Raw genomic sequence first — 16,992 nt, 5'->3', positions numbered from 1 at the left:
AAAGTGAAAAGTGAAAGTGAAGTCGCTCAGTCATGTCTGACTCTTCACAACCCCATGGACTGCAGCCTACCAGGCTCCTCTGTCCATGGGATTTTCCAGGCAAGAGTACTGCAGTGGGTTGCCACTGCCTTTTCCGAGTAGGCGCTGTACTTTAGAGAATAAGGACAGGATTGCCTCTCTGATGAAGTAACATGTGACCTGAGGCTTGAATGATGAAGGATCAGTCTTATGAGCACTCAGAGAAGAGTTTTCCAGGACTTCCCTGGCAGTCCAGTAGTTAGGACTCCACATTATCACTGCTGGGGGCGTGGGTTAGATCCCTGGTCAAGGACTAGGATCCCACATCCTGCTTGCTGGGCTTTCCTGGTGGCTTAGACGGTACAGAATCTGCCTGCAATGTAGGAGACCCAGGTTCAATCCCTGGGTCAGGAAGATCCCAGAAAAGGGAATGGCAACTCACCCCAGTACTCTTGCCTGGAGAATCCCATGGTGGAACCTGGCAGGCTATAATCCATGAGGTCACAAGAGTCAGACAAGGCATGGCCAAAAAAAAAGAGAGAGAGAAGTGCTTTCTAGACACAAAGTTACTAACACCCCAGAGCAGGAACAACCTTTGCACATTCAAGAAACAGAAAGAAGACCAGTGTACCTGAACTGAAATGGGCAGAGGTGAGACTGGTTGGAGTTGGCAAGGCTCTGATTTGCTTACCCAAATTGCTATGGAAAATACTGAGGGATTTAAGCAGGGGAGAGCTGTATTCTGGTTGTTATCTTTAAAAGACCATTCCAGTAAAATAAAGTAAAAATAAAAATTTAAAAAAAAAAAAAAACAAAAAAAGACCATTCCAGCTGCTGGCTGCAGAGTGGACTGGAGGGGCAAGAAGCAGAGGAAGACAGGTTAGGGAGCTGCTGCAGAAGGGCAGGTAGTGAGGACTGGTGCTTAGACTAAGCATGGGGACAGAGAGAGGGCACAGAGGGCAGACCCAACTGTGCTTGCTAATGAATTGGACATAGGGGTGAAGCCATAGTGAATAAGGATATATCCCAGAGGACATCAGAGTTCCCTCCATGTGGGGATTAAGCAGCGAGGAGGAAGCCCTGACACATCCAGTGAACTCAATCAACTGGCGTACGGCTCGGTAGCATTGTGCTGTTGTTGTTCAGTCATTCGGTCGTGTCCAGCTCTTTGCCACCCCATAGACTGCAGCATGCCAGGCTCCCCTATGCTTTACTGTCTCTCGGAGTTTGCTCAAATTCAAGTCTATCAAGTCAGTGATGCCATCCAACCATCTCATCCTCTGTCACCCTCTTCTCTTCCTGCCCTCAATCTTTCCCAGCATCAGGCTCTTTTCCAATGAGTCGGCATTGTGGGAGGAGATCTATGTCTGGAATGTGCCTGCTTAGGAGGAGTGAGGAAGAAATGTCTTAGGAGACAAGATGCCCCTGGGTGGGAGTTAGGAGTCTGTCTTAATATTGATGTGGTCCAATTTAAAAGTGACATCAGAGGTTATGCATGTAAGAGATGTTTACATGACCTGAAATGGAATGAGGGATGGTAAATTAGGGTAATGAGGTTAATTGTAACAAGCCTGAAATCTCAGTGACTTAGTGCACACACACAAAAAGTGCTTTTCATTCATATTACAGTCCAGGGAGGGTCTGGGGAATGGAGTGGGTAGTTCTGCTCATTCACTCATTTAAGGGTCCCAGGCTCTTTCTATCATGTGGCACAGCTGTCTTCAACATGTGGCTTCTAAAATCATCACAGAATGGGAAGAGGGAATGCTTGGTGCACAGGAGACTGTATGGGTCCAGCCTGGAAATGGGGCACTTTGCTTCTGCTTTGATTCCAATGCTCAGAACTTTCTCTGATAGCATCAACTTAACTGCAAGGAAGCTGGGACGTGTTCAAAGTTCCAATTCAGTAGGTCATGGGCCAGAAAAAGAGATGCTCATGGTGAGCACTGCTGGTCTCTGCTGCAGGCAGGGAGAGTGGCTGCCTCTCTTAGGGATGTTGGGTGAGGGGGGTGGTGTTTTCTTGAGTTAGGATTGCAATGAGAGCTCACTCTCTGAAAGCCCCTTGGAAAAGAAGCTGATGTGGGGAGAAGAGCATGTGTGATGCACACTTGTGTGCTTTGCAACTTCATAATCCTCCCATGTTTTCCCCTTCTCCTGGCCTTTCTCCAGGTAAGATCTTTTTTTTTTTGGCTGCTCCAGGTCTTAGTTGTGGTATATAGGATCTTCAATCTTTGTTGCGGTGTGCAGGATCTTTTAATTGGCATATAGGATCTAGTTCCCTGAGCAGGGATCAAACCCAGGCCCCCTACATTGGGAGCTCAGAGTCTAAATGACCACCAGGAAAGTCCCCAGATAAGATCTTTATCCCACATCATATCCATTAAAATAGCATTGTGAATGCTTTCCCCTCTACAATTTTCTTTTCCCATCAAATCTAACTTGATACTAAAGTCTAAATAATCTTTCCTAAGACATGGTTTTTGTTGTGCTATCCCTGTTCAGTAATAACAATAACAACAATTTCAAAAATGGCAATAACAACTTGTCAGATTACCGAGTTGAGTACTTTAACTTCGGCATCTCAATATTTCTCAATTGCTGTAACAAGGTGATTATACATCATTCATTCCCACCCTACAAATAGAGCAGCAGAGATTCTGAGAGGTTCCTGTACTGTCTAATGTGCTGTCTAATATGGCAGCCACTAGCCATGTGTAGCCACTAGCCACTAGGCACCCTTCATGGTAAACAGATGAAGAAAAAGTGGAAACAGTGGCAGATTTTATTTTTTGGGCTCCGAAATCACTTTGGATGGTAACTGCAACCACGAAATTAAAAGACGCTCCTTGAAAGAAAAGCTATGACAAACCTAGACAGTATATTAAACCTAGACAGCATACTGGAGAAGGCAATGGCACCCCACTCCAGTACTCTTCCCTGGACAATCCCATGGACAGAAGAGCCTGGTAGGCTGCAGTCTATGGGGTCACTATTAGTCAGACACGACTGAGCAACTTCACTTTCACTTTTCACTTTCATGCATTGGAGAAGGAAATGGCAACCCACTCCAGTGTTCTTGCCTGGAGAATCCCAGGGACGGGGGAGCCTGGTGGGCTGCCGTCTATGGGGTCTCACAGAGTCGGACACGACTGAAGCGACTTAGCAGCAGCAGACAGCATATTAAAAAGCTGCATAATCAAAGCTATGGTTTTTCCAGCAGTCATTGCAGATGTGAGAGTTGGACCATAAAGAAGACTGAGCACCAAAGAATTGATGCCTTTGAACTGTGCTGCTGGAGAAGATTTTTGGGAGTCCCTTGGACTGCAAGGAGACCAAACCAGTCAATCCTAAAGGAAATCAAACCTAAATATTCATTGGAAGGACTGATGCTGAAGCTCCAATACTTTGGCCACGTGATATGAAGAGCTGACTCATTGGAAAAGACCCTGATGCTGGGAAAGATTGAGGGCAGGAGGAGAAGGGGATGACAGGGGTGGTGGTGAGATGGTTGGATGGCATCACTGACTTAAGGGACATGAGTTTGAGCAAACTCTAGGAGATAGTGAAGGACAGGGAAGCCTGGCATGCTGCAACCCATGAGGTCACAAAGAGACACAACTGAGCAACTGAACAACAATAAGCCATGTGTGGCCATTTAGATTAAAATCAATTAAAAATTTAGTTCTTCAGTCATGTGCAGTTCAGTTCAGTTCAGGCACTCAGTCGTGTCCGACTCTTCGTGACCCCATGAATCGCAGCACACCAGGCCTCCTTGTCCATCACCAACTCCGGGAGTATACCCAAACGCATGTGCATCGAGTTGGTGATGCCATCCAGCCATCTCATCCTCTGTCATCCCCTTCTCCTCCTGCCCCCAATCCCTCCCAGCATCAGAGTCTTTTCCAATGAGTCAACTCTTCGCATGAGGTGGCCAAAATATTGGGGTTTCAGCCTCAGCATCAGTCATTCCAATGAACAGCCAGGACTGGTCTCCTTTAGGATGGACTGGTTGGATCTCCTTGCAGTCCAAGGGACTCTCAAGAGTCTTTTCCACCACCACAGTTCAAAAGTCATATTAGGTACATACCAAATTTATGTGGCCAGTAGCTACCAGTGTAGAGAGGGCAGATATAGAAAATTATTTTCCTCTGGGCAGAAAGTTCTCCTGAATTAGGGGAAACCTACTTATGTGACATAGTAAGTAAGTGGTAACCGCATCTGAGCATGAAATTCTTCAACAGCTCCTTATTGCTTTCACAGTTAAGCCAAAGTTTCAGCCTGCTTTTAACCTTCTTGTATTATATCCTGGGCCCAAGCTACTGTTACATAATTATCTCTCGTTATTTTCTTGCACAACCTCACTCTCCAGTGTAACGAGTTTGTTCACTCCTCTCCATTAGTCCTGACATGTGCATTCATAAATATTTTTGCTCTCCTCCTTTCTATCTGCCCAGCTAGTTAATTGCTACCTGACCTTACGGTTCAAATAGCATAAATATTTCTTGAATCAGTTCCCTCTTCCCCATTCTCGCTGACAGCCTGAACCACCTTTCATTCTCCCCTCACCATCTGTTGCCCTCACAGCCTTTCCGCTGCTACTAACCATACTCGCTGGCGTTTATGAAGCACCTACTGCATACTAGTTACTCTTCTAAGCACTGACTCGTCACAGAATACTTTGACGCGAACAACACAGCTGCCTGCATTTTACAGATGGGACAACTAAAGCATAGGGAGATGAAGGATTTGAATGGCCTCTCTGCTTTCTGGTCTTCTCAAAGGAAGTTCATCCTCACACTATTACCCTGGCCACATTTCTTAAACACAGAACTGTTACTTCCCTCCCCTGGCTCCACAGAGAGGGGGAAACCTTCTAAGAAGAGCAAGCAAGGCCATTTTCGTTCAGAATAATTCCAACCTCAAAACCCTTGACATCACCCACAAACCACAAACTACTTACAGGTTCCCAAACCTGCCACGTTATTTCTTCCTTCTGGGCTGTCCCCCAGGCTGCTCCCACCGCATGGAGTGCTACCCCGCAGGCCAGCTCTGACGTCATCCACAGCAGTGCACTCTGGACCACAGGGCCTGCTCCCTCCTTGGAACAGCCAGCAGTGTCTCCCTCCATCAGCAGCTCCCAAAGGAGGGCTGGACACCGAGCTCACCAAATTGAAATCACTTCTCATTAAAAATATATATACTTCCAAGATTCAAACTTAATAAGGCAGGGGTGGATTCTGGGGTTGTTTTTTTTTTTTTTTTAAAGAAGCTCCCCAGGCTATTCAGAAGTGAAGCAAATATTTCCTTTGTAGCTCAGAGGATAAGAATCTGCCTGTCAATGCAGGGGACTCAGGTTAGATCCCTGGTCTCAGGAAGACTGCACATGCCTTGGAGCAACTAAGCCCCGGCCACAACTACTGAGCTGGCATGCTAGAGCCTTCTTCTCTTGTGCTCCACAAGAGAAGCCACCACAATGAGAAGCCCCTGCACCCCAAGGAAGAGTAGCCCCCACTTGCTGCAGCTAGAGAAAGCCTGTGAAAAAGCAATAAAGATCCAGTGCAGCCAAAAAAAAAATAAAAAGTGAGACAAATGCGGTTTACATCATTCACTTGGCAACTAATCATGTCCTGACTAGAGTTCTTGTATATGATCTCGTTTATTGTTATTTAATTCTTACCTTCATTCACTCACATTCATCCATTCAACAAATGTTTACCAAGGGGATTTGAAATGTCGGAAACTCTTTTATGTGTTGGTGTGAATGAAAGAGGCACAGATGCTGTTGGTGGAGATGACATTCCAGAGAGATGTGATAGTTGAATAATGGGCCACCAAGATGTCAGTGTCCTGATCCCCAGAATTTGTGAATTTATTACTTCACATGCCAAAGGGATTTTGCTGGTGCGATTAAGTTAAGGATCTTAATGGGGAAATTACTTTGGATTATCCAGGTTTTTAATCACAAGGGTCCTTATAAGGGAAAAGAAGGAGGCAGCAGAGGTAGTGAGAGAAAAGACGATGTAAGGACAGAAGCAGAGGTCGAGGTGGTGTGATTGTTGGCTTTGAAGATGGAGTTGGCTTTGAAGACACTCAGGAATCAAGGGCTGTGGGCAGCTCTAGAAGCTGAAAAATGCAAGAAAACAGCTTTCCCCCCTCATGCCTCCAAAAGGAAGGCTGCCCTGCCCTCCCCTAGACTTTAGCCCTCTGAGTTCCATTTTTGGACACCTGACCTAGGGAACTGTGAGATAATAGACGTGTGTTGTTTGAAGCCACTAGATCTGTGGTAATTTGCTACAGCAGGGGAAACAAATAAATACAAGATATATTGGATACTCACTTCTTGCCAGTATGCGATGAGCCTCCTCCACTATATTATAAATGTTTGAGGGCTCCGTGGGCTACATTCTTGTCTTCTCTGCGGGCCCCCAGCATGGCACTGGGCCCGCAGCCGTAGCTCAGTATACATCTGCTACAGATTCCAGTCTCTTCTTGGGTTTGTCTGACTCTGATGAAGTGGCGTTCGGTAGATTTTGGGTGGGAGGGGTACGCTTGTGGAGATTAGAGAAAGGAGCTGTCCTTGACGGGAAGGAAGACCGGAAGGGTTCCGAGAGAAGCATCTGCTGAGACTGCTTAACGCCTGAGGAGGGAACCTGATGGATAGATAGGCGCGAAAGCAATCATATTCGCCGTGTAATTTCCTATATCTTAATTTTTTATAATTGATTTTTAACGAGAAATTTACATCTTACATTTTAAACGAGAACGTGATAAATTTTAAAGGCAAACACCGCAGCTGGTTTGTAGAGCTGAGTGTTTCCGGGCCCCGCCAAGGCCTAAATATCCCGATACGGTAGCTCAGACGACGGGCCCCGGAACCTGCCCTTTTAGGCGGCATCCCCAAGAGATCCGGGCCGCAGACTGCAGGCAAGCCCAGGACGCGCTCGCCGCGGTGGTTCCGGGCGCGGGCGGCCTCCGGCCGGGGAGGGCGCTGTGCCGGCGGCGCAGGGGGCGGGCCGGGGGCGGAGCGCGGGCGGCCGGCGGCTCCGGCTCGGCTCCCGGCTCCCCGCTCCGGCTCCGGGCCTTGCACCTGTGACCAGCGGCCGCGCTCGCCCTCCGCGCCCGGCGCCCGCAGCCCGCAGCCCCATGGCCCCGTCCCGCCTGCAGCTCGGCCTTCGCGCCGCCTACTCGGGTCTCAGCTCCGTGGCCGGCTTCTCCATCTTCCTCGTCTGGACGGTGGTCTACAGACAGCCGGGCACCGCGGCCATGGGGGGGCTCGCAGGTACCCCGGGGCGCGCGGGGGGCGCTGGGGTCCGGCTCCCGCGGCTCGGGCGCCCGGCTGCGGGGAGGCGCCGGCGGCTGCTCCGGGAAGCTCCTCCCGGGCGGCGCTTCCCCGGGGAGTGGGTGGCGTGTTTACTCAAGACTGGCCGTGGGCAGAGCAGGCCCCGCGTGGGCCAGGGCTTCTGGGCATCCCTAGGGGGCCTCGGGGACCCAATGCCCGCCCCAAGCCCGGGGCCCCGACGTCCCGCCTCTGCCGTTTTCACCAGCCCCGCAGCCCCCAGGTTAGCCCGTCCGCTCTCCACCCTGTGCCTCGGTGACAGCGCCCCTGTGCGCCCGCTGCCCTCGCCACCTCCTATGGGCGGCCAGGTGTGAAGACACCCAAACACACAGGCACTTGTTCTGGGGGATCCGCGCCCCTTCCCTGGAGGCTGGGTGAGCGCGGAGAGGGAGTCAGTGGAAAGGAGGGCTGGGTTTCTCGGGGAAGCCCGGCTGCCTCCTTCCAGGGTGGAGCCCAGCCCCGGCAGAGTCCTTGGCGGGGACTCAGGACTGCGCTAGGGGTCTGAGGGAAACTGACGTTTTCTTTCCACCACGTCGGTCTCTCTGTGCCACCCTTCTGCTGTGGCTCCTGGGCCAAGGTCCGTTAAACGCCGCCAGCCTCTCTTTCTGTGCCCCCAGTAGGGCAGAGGAGGCTAGCACTGGTGTTGAGAACGTCAGCGCGCTGGTGGAGCCCGTGCTTACCAACGCTCTGTGCTCGCTCTGCCTCTTTGGGCATGTTCTTAACCTGTCTATGTTGTGGAGTCGGTGAGAAGAAGAAACATTTTTTCTACTTGCTCACCTTTTTTTTTTTTTTTTTAAGCGCTTTCTATATGTCGGGCACCCTGTTAAGCAAACTGCTTCCGCCATCTCATTTAATCCTTAATTAGTTAGGCATTATTCCTGTGTCCATTTTACAGGTCAGGCTTAAACTGAGGCTTAGTGTAAATAAATAGCTTACCCAGGGTTACACAGCTCCATAAAATAATATGTGTGGGAAAGCACTCTGGGAAAAAAGTACATGTGAGGATAATGCTTCTACATTAGGATGATCTTATTGGTAACTAAACTCTGCCAAAAGAGCCCTAAATGGACTAACTAAAAATAACTAGATTTGCTCATTGCCCTGAAGCTTACTGACTACTGTCTGGATAGAGGAGGAATGGAGGTGGGGTTTCTGCCTTGTAAGAGAGGCACAGGTTACCGCAGCCTAAGCAATGCCAAGCCGAGCACTGGGGGTCTCCAAGGAAGGGTGAGTGGGTGCCCTGCTGGGCTGCTCCTCATGCCCGCCTGGATTCCCCACCTGTGGGTTCCTGTCCTCCTGGGGGCCAGCTTGCCCACCTCTGCTCAGTTATCTAAGGACCCCTGGCCCCTTTCCGCTCTGCACCCCGCTCTCCCCTGCCTGCCATGTTCCTCCTGGTTCTCTTGTCCTAGTAGAGTATTCCCATTTCCCTCGGCCCTGCTGCTTTCCCCTCTGGATGGCGGGATGACTCCTCAGGCGAGGCCCAGGGGTTGCCCTGATGAGACCTGACAGGAGGGGGCTGCTTGGGGGTGAGGAGGAAGGGCCACCCCTGGAATCCGAGCTGGGTGTGTGGAGTCTGACCTGATGGAGTGAGCCCCACCGAGCCGTGTGACCGCAGGCACATCGATGCCTCCTGGGCTCAGTTTCCTCTTCTGTTAGGAATGGGAGGAGATGCTGCCGACAGGCGTGTTGTGTGAGGCCCCCATTCAGGTCTAGAATGTAACAGCTGTCTGTCCTCTCCCTGAATCACCCATCTTGCAGCTTCCTGTTGGGTGGCAGCCCTGGGGAGTCCCAGGGTTTCCCTCTGACCCAGTCCTGCCTTCTCTCCCTCCCTGAAGACCTCCCTTAGCCTCCGAGACAGGCCAGCTATGGAGCTCCTGCGGAGAGAGGTGTGAGGGCAGCAACAGCTGGGGCAGGATCCTGGCACCTCCCTGACAGCCTCGGCAGAACCCAAGATGCCCAGTGATGGTGGTAGTGGCTGCCGTGGTTGTGGCCCTCGTGGTAGCAGCGTGGCAGGTGGGGGGAGGGGCAGTGAGGGCCACACGCCCGCTCCATGTGAATGGGTGCTGAGAGTGTTGCAGCCAGTCAGCCTCTTCCTCTTTTGGGGGTGAATCATCAGCAGATTTGAGGGCACCCCACTTCTGACTCGGCATTTTCAGAAACTGCCGAGTCACCAGAGGGCAGCCCCAGCGCACTCCTTCCCCTGTGTGCCAGGTGGGGCTGCTGGGGGGTGCTGGTTTCCTGGAGCCCCTGGGAAAATGTGCCTGGGTGGAGACCCACTCTCCCCGATCCTGGTGGTTGTCTGGGAAGAAGTGGCTTGGAGGAGAAGCTAGAGAAATGGTTTTGCTTGGGAACCCTTGGGAAGAAGACTGACTGACTCTAGGTCTAGTAGACCAAAACAGAGAGTAAGATTGGAAAGCTTGGCTGGGTGTCTAGCAGGCTCTGGGTTCTTCCCGTGAGCTGTGAGTGAGAGAAGCAGTGGTAGGGGAGGGGTGGGGGAACAGATGGGCCCCAGCTTCGGTGGCTCACTCGTCTGCGTTTCCCTGTGGGCCCCCTTGGGCTCCTCCTGGCTCCTCACCTGTAACCCAGCCGCTGGGGGTTCTTTCACTGACCAGCTGTGTGCCTTTAATGCCCCGAGCCAAGCAGGGCCCTACTCCTTGAGGCAGGTGGGCTGGAGCAAGGAGTGAGGTCTGGCATGGACACGCAGCTGGGTGGACCTGGGAAACTATCCGCTCTGCCCTGAGTCATGCAGACCAGGCTTCCTGCAGTCAGTGTCCCAGGGAAGGGAGCAGGGCTGAGGCGAGGGAGGAACCCCGGGGGCTCTTGCTGCCTCACTGACCACCTGGGTGGAGTTAGGGCTGGTCCCTCTTCTATGGACAGAGGCAGGAACCAGGGTGAGTGGGGATGGGCCTGCTTCCAGATGTGGCTGGTGTTTATCTGGAGGCCAGGCCTGTGAGCAGGGGAAGTGAGAGGTGGGGGCAGGTTGTGCCTGCTTAGTAACGGAGAGCTGGGATCTGGAACACCCCAAATGGTCGTCTTCCTTTTCCTCCTGCTCAGCCCTTTTTGCTACATGGGTGGATGTGGGGGTGGATACATGGGTGTTTGGGAGGCACCGCTGGAGCGCAGCTAGTGGACTAAGAGAGGGCATCTCACAGGCCCTTATTTCAGCATTTCCTAACCCAGAAATTGCTGAGTCACAGGGGAATCGCTCTGACCTCCTTATTTTTCCCCTAAGCTGGCTTCCAGTATCTTTAAGTGTAAAACCTCAGAGAGCCGTCTATTTCAGCCCCTCCATGGCACAGTGAGGTGACAGAGGGCAAGTGGAGCTGTCACAGAGGTGCCCATCTGATGGCTCCTTGGATGTGCATGGTGACAATATCCTTCCTTCCTAGGGCCCTTTAAGAAATCAAACAGCTCCCTCAGTGAACACTTAGGATGCACGTGAGATGATTGGGAAAGACTTCTGGGAAGGGTGACTAGCACAGCATCCATTCAGATCATGGAAGATGTATGCAGAAGCCGGGGGGTTGGTATTCTGTCCTTCTCTGGCCTGGACCCGCTTCCTGCCTAGGCAGGGATGAGGACATGCTTGTCCTGGCTTGACCTGACTCTAGGGCCACATTCCAGGCCCCTAACCCCTGAGGGAGGTGGGGGTTGAGCCGGGGCCGAGCTGGGAGAGCGTGGGTCAAACATCCTGGGAGAGGAAGCCTCAGGTGTCGGCGGAGGTGAGTCCTCATTAGCGGGGAGCCCTGTGTCACCCAGTTTCCAGGTTGGTGGGACCTTCGGGCGTCCCTTCTTTCAGATGTGGAGGCTCTGAGAGTCACGAGCAGCCCCGCAGTGCCAAGCCCAGGCTTCCTGGCTGGCAGTCTCGTGGTTCTCTGTCCCTTGCCCGGCTGCCTAAATTGTGACAGCTTCTGAGGTGGTTCCCAGAGTAGAGATCTGTGATAACTCCCACTCCACCTTCTTATTTTCCCCCAACTTAAAAAAATATTATGAAATATTTCAGGCACATAAAAAGGGATAGACAATTTAGTGAACTCCCTTAAATATCGTAGATTCAGTCAAAGCACTCTCCCCCACCCAGATCTCCCTATCTGCGTCCCCTCCCTCTTTCCCCTGCCAGAGCTGACCACCGCTTTCCCCAGCCTTCCAGTGCCCCTCTGCATGTAGTGTGTGCGGCTCACTTTCTGAAAAGCCTCCTGACTCTCAGGATACAGCAACCTCCACACAGCTGACTCTGCCTCATTCCTCATTCCTCCCTTGTCGGGACCCTGCAGCTCTGCCCCAGACCTTTGCCAATGGAATTAATATTTGCTTCTCTCTTTGGGCTGCAGTGGCAGGCAGCGCCTGGCACAGAGGGCACTCATTGTATTGGCTGACTGGCAGCTGGCATTGGAGGGGAAGAGCCCAGCCAGGCCCAGAGGGCAAACCTAGGACTGGCTGGGGGCAACTAGCCTGCCGTTTCAGCAAACAACTTGGGAAATGGAGGCCTCAGGGGATTTCCCCGGCAGTCCAGTGATGAAGACACCACGCTTCCACTGCCGGGGTCTGATCCCTGGTCAGGGAACTACAGGCCTGAATGCCACATGGCACAGCCAAATAAGTAAATAAAATGGAGTCTGGCCAAGAGCAAGAAGAAGGCCACTTGGGCACTGGGTGGTCCTGGGGGTTTTACCACTAGGCCTCCCCAACCCATAAAACCAATACATGGAGTTTGGGAAGAGCCCCACTGCCCACGCCATTAGCCTTTCAATGTGGTGGTGGTGGTGGCTTCTGAAGGTGGGGGAACAGGAGCATCAGAAGTGCTAGTCACTCATGTCTGACTCTTTGTGACCCTATGGACTTTAGCCCATCAAGCTCCTCTGTCCATGGACTGCAGTGGTCCTCAAACTTTCTGACTTCAGGACCCCTTTATGCTCTTAAAATATGGGGAAATCCCAAGGAAATTGTGTTGATGTGGGTTATATCTATCAATAATACAGTATTAGAAATTAATACTGAGGAATTAAAATTTTTTAACCATTTTAAACTATAATACTAAAAATAACATTGTGATAAGTAACATTTTTTTGGTAAGAAATATTGTTTTCCAAAACAAAAAACTAAGGAGAAGAATGACATGGTTTCATATTTTTGCAAATCTCTTTAATGTCTGGCTTGCTGGAAGGCAGCCAGACTCAGCTGCTTTTGCATCCGTGTCCTCTTTATATCACAGGCCGCTGTGGTCTCCAGCAAACTCCGCTCCACAGGGACAGAGAAAAGGCCCCTCCTGCCTTACTGCCTTTTTGTGAGAACAGTCTGGTCTGGGGGGACCTGCAGGCCCTGGGGGTCGGCATGTGAGGACAAAAGGGCCCTGCCTGAGCCTCCTTCGGTCTCTCCCCGGCAGGTGTGCTGGCGCTGTGGGTGCTGGTGACACACGTGATGTACATGCAGGATTACTGGAGGACGTGGCTCAAGGGACTGCGCGGCTTCTTCTTCGTGGGCGTGCTCTTCTCGGCCGTCTCCGTCGCCACGTTCTGCACCTTCCTGGTGTTGGCCATCACTGGACACCAGAGTAAGGGCTTCCGCCGGGGCAGAGAGAGTATGGGTGGGCCGCTGGGTGGGGCGCTCAACAGACCCCAGATTACCTTGCTACGTCCAACGTTTATGCCCACAGGACTGGGCAGATCTCTTAACTTCCCTGTACCGAGGTTTTCTCATTGTTAAAGTGCGGAGAATGGGCTCCCCCCGCCCCAAACATCTGGGTTAGAAGGGGGAAGTGTGAGCTGCAGTCAGCACCCAGGAGTGTGCGGTTAGCAGCACCTTTAAGTCTCCTGCCCAGCTCCGGGATAGGAGCGCCCCCTGGTGGCTGCAGTAAGCAAGTAGCCAAAGGCCCTTCCTGCCCGCTCCGATGCTGAAGCAGATTGGAAAGTAGAGGTCTAAGGTCAGTGTCACAATAGCAGGGTGGATGATGATACAGACCTGTGATTAGCCAGCCCTGACCTAACTGCATCCCCACTGCTTCCTGCTAGCAAACTCTGAACGCTCCGGAACCTCTATTACACCTAATCTCTCCACTGGATCGGTTCAGCCTCTGTTGGAGACCGGGGAAGAATGGCCCGGGGCTTGTGGCATGGTGGCTAGGGGTCAAGGGCAAGGTCCTTTTGAGTCACAGTTGGATTCTTCTGCCCTGCAGGCCTCACAGACCCCAACAGCTACTACCTCTCTTGTGTCTGGAGCTTCATTTCCTTCAAGTGGGCCTTCCTGCTTAGCCTCTACGCCCACCGCTACCGGGCTGACTTTGCTGACATTAGCATCCTCAGCGATTTCTGACCCCACGGGATGAGGGCTCTGCACCCTGACGGTCCTCAGGACCTGGACTCAGCCTCTGAGACATCAGGCGGACTTGTACACCCCCTGGGAACCCTGGAACTGAGGCGGAAAATCTACAGCAGGAGAACGGATGGTGTTTGTGAAGCTGTCCTGTCCCCTTTGGGGGAGCCCTGGGTGCTGTGGGGAGGGGCCCCGCCATGTTGCTCATCAGCCTGGCTGGAGGGCAGCTTTAGACCTTTAAAATGTGGATCTATTTTCTTAGCACTCGGTGGGCAGTCTTTGTAAGCAGGCCAGGGCAACAGTGGAGGCAGTGGGGGCCGTGCCTGGGGCCCAGGGGCAGGCAGTATGGTCTCTGCTGCCCTGGGCCCTCTCCCTCAGGCAGGGTGGGACCCTGGGGAGGTCAGGTCAAATAAGGGATCTCTAGTAAAGGCTTCTCAACCCCCTACCCCAGCACCCCCATCCTTGTGTCCCCCAAGTGTCAGGTAGTTGAACTCATTGGTCCCAGGGGTGGGTGACATTGGCTCTTTTCCCAAGGCCTGGGGACCTGCGGGGAGTTTAGCGTCCCTCTCCCCACCCTGTTCCCACAGCGCTGGCTCCAAGATTGTGCTAGAGCCGTTGCCCTTTCACCACGCATATCAGAGCAGGAAGCCCCAAATGAGGCCAGACTCACAGTCTTGGGGGAGGTGCTCCTGCCCCACAAAGGGCTTTGGGGAAGGGGGCAGCACAGATTGGGCTAGAAGCAACTCTCAAATGAGGCTTCTATAGCCCAACATTTCCAGTCTTCTCACACCTGCTCCTCCTGGCACCCGAGTCACGGCAGCCCCCAGACGTGCCCTCGTACCGCCCCTGCCAGCTGCCCTTCATGAGAGCTTTTTATCTTTCAAAATCTCCCTTCGGAAGGACAAAATCTGCTTTACTACCTGTACACTGGCCCAAGGGCTCACCGCACCCGGGGGGAAGGGGCTACATCAGTCTTTTCTTCGGCTGCCATTTTGCACGGCCCACCCCTTTCCCACCCGACGTGTCCTGCCCCTCGGCTCTCTGCCTTATCTGTGTCCCTGTCACTTCAGCAGAAGCACAGCAGCCATTCATATCAGCCAGCCTCCAGTGCTTTCTTGCAGAGTGGACTGTGGGAGCAGTGGGTGGGAAGGGTGAGGACGGGAGGGCTCTCCAGTTGTCTCATTAAGCCATTTCTGTAACAGAGGAAGTTCTCTCCCTCTGGTCCCACTTGAAGGACTCCCCATGGGGGAACCCCAAGGCCAGCACTCCTCCTCCAGCCCCCTCAGCAAACCCCCAGCCAGGGTGAGAATGCCCCCGGGCACAGCTTCAGCAATGCCTATGGGACTGAGTGCCTGTCGCCCAAGAGGCCAGGACAGAAGGATGGACATGCTTTCCTTGTGTTCTCCAGGCTCTGAAGACTTGGGGCCAGATCCTAGCTAATGAGGCTGCTGCTTCTGCTGCCTGAAGAAGCCTGGCCATCTCAGAACTGTAAAGACAGGCGCCGGCAGCCCCAGCACCTCACAGTGGGTGAGCGTGCCCAGTCCGGTCGTCTCACCGCTCTCTTCTAGGTTCAGTAGATGCTTAAGGAGTCAAGGTACATCAGAGCAGGCCTGAACCAACAGTGTCTATTTCAGGAGACTTCAGCTGATAAACAGAGGCCCCAGGAGGTGATGTGACTTACCTGACATGACTTGCCAGTCCCGGTTGGGACTGAGACTCTTTAGGGAAGACCGAGTGAGTGGGTCTGCAGGCCTCCATGTCCCCCACCCCTTAACCGGTCCTCTGTCTGTGGACCCAGAGCTGCCGCCTCACTGTTACCCAGAGGTGGGGTAGGCGGGGACAGCCAGGGTGGGTTCAGGATGGATTCTTCCTGCAAGGCAGCTGCCACAGATCAAGGAGCTGGAGGGAGCTGCCTCCCAGCCCAACCTGTCCCTTCTCTTCCACATCAAATCAGGTATAAACTGCTGTGTAGCTGTAGGCCCACTGCCCACCCCTCATCCCCCAGAGGCCCTTTCACATGCACCTTTAAAGCAAATAAAACATTTATTGTTCAGATTTTTTTCCATTTTTTTCTTTTTTACAAAAACATGCATACATACACAGGGTATAGTGGTCCTGCGGAAGACACGCACGCTTGCACACACACACACACTCCCTCTTACTCTTTCACTCGTGCATGCATGCATGCACACGTGCATGCACACACGCACACACACAAATACTTTCCTTCTTGGCCCCAGGCCTCAACCCCAGAAGCCTCGAAGACTGTGCCAGGGTAGCCTCCCCCTCCCCCATGTCTTCCATCCACTCTCCCACCCACTCTCCCCTCAGCCAAGCTAGTCCTATGTAGGGCAAAAGTCAGCTGGGGTCTAGGAGACCCCAGAAAGAGAGAAGGCTCACAGAGGGGCATGGTGACTGAGGGAGCCCTGGGGGGGTCATGCTGTGCTTCTGAGGAGAGATGAGAGTTTGGCACCATTGGATCAGGAAGCACGAACTCCAAGAGCACCTGTCTGCTCCACCAGGGCACTGAGATGGTCGACGCAGGGAGTCCTCTGACAGGGGCAGGGGCCAGATGGGAGGCCTGCCGTGCCTGCTCTCAGAGGGGGTTTTGCCTCACTGCCCCGTGATGGGGAGGAAGCTTCCAGAGTCATCCGAGGGAGCAGGAGAGGAGGAACTCCCCTGCACCCAGGGACACGGGACCCCTCGGTTCCTCCTAACCATCCTCCCCCGACTCCAGCCCCCAGAGCCTAGGAAGGGCCTCTCTGGCAGAGGCCACGTTCACATTTCTGTGTGAAGCCTGGGGCTGTGTGCAAAGTCCGGGGTCTACAGAGCCTAGAATAGTGGTTACGGGCTGGGCCCAGCTGAGCCAGTCCTCCTCTGTGCAGTCCTGAGGAGCCGGGCCCAGCTAGGGGCCGGGACCCAGAGGGGTAGACTCTGCTTTGGGGAGAGGCCTACCAGGGCCTGGCTGGCTGCGCAGCCTACCTCCTCCAAGGTCCTCTGGTCCCTGTCCTAGACCCCCGGCCTTCTCGGGGTCCTTGGGGTGACTGTCAAGGCTGTTCTCTGGCCCCGACTACCTGCCCGAAGGATCTCTGAAGATCCCGGGAACCGGTACTGCTGCCAGAAGTTGGAGGAGAACCAGGTCCACGGGGTGGGGTGGGGAGGGCGCAGCGGGTGGCAGATCCGTTCTGGAGCCTCAGAGATTCATGGGTTCCTCCTCCTCCACCAGCTGCCCTGAGGTCCTGGGAGAGGGACAAGGCTGGTGCTGCCAGAGGGCCTGGGGCTGCAGGAAGCACTGGGGCCCAGCTTCCTGAGAAGCCTGGAGTGGCTAT

The 16,992-nt window shown here is 53.3% G+C and overlaps 2 protein-coding genes across 8 annotated transcripts in view; one reads left to right on the top strand and one right to left on the bottom strand.

The window, feature by feature from the left end:
* Positions 1 to 6,933: 6,933 nt before the first annotated feature.
* SLC48A1 (solute carrier family 48 member 1) lies at positions 6,934 to 15,716 on the top strand. The gene is made up of 3 exons (XM_069580905.1): positions 6,934 to 7,297; positions 12,738 to 12,905; positions 13,527 to 15,716. The coding sequence occupies exons 1-3, from the start codon at positions 7,162 to 7,164 to the stop codon at positions 13,661 to 13,663; spliced, it is 441 nt and encodes a 146-aa protein (XP_069437006.1). The 5' UTR covers positions 6,934 to 7,161; the 3' UTR covers positions 13,664 to 15,716.
* The window catches only part of HDAC7 (histone deacetylase 7), a 37,231-nt gene continuing 35,926 nt past the window's right edge, over positions 15,688 to 16,992 (bottom strand). For all 7 annotated transcript variants that reach the window (XM_069580904.1, XM_069580901.1, XM_069580903.1 and 4 more), the window contains one exon: positions 15,688 to 16,902. In XM_069580904.1, the coding sequence (XP_069437005.1) occupies positions 16,857 to 16,902 (46 nt within the window). In that variant the 3' untranslated portion in view covers positions 15,688 to 16,856. The remainder of the gene's footprint in view (positions 16,903 to 16,992) is intronic.

This window comes from Ovis canadensis, chromosome 3 (genome assembly GCF_042477335.2).
Source record: "Ovis canadensis isolate MfBH-ARS-UI-01 breed Bighorn chromosome 3, ARS-UI_OviCan_v2, whole genome shotgun sequence".
In the NCBI taxonomy this organism is placed as follows: domain Eukaryota; kingdom Metazoa; phylum Chordata; class Mammalia; order Artiodactyla; family Bovidae; genus Ovis; species Ovis canadensis.
The sequence above is the reverse complement of the archived record's forward strand: the minus strand, read 5'-3'. Positions and strand labels throughout refer to the sequence as shown.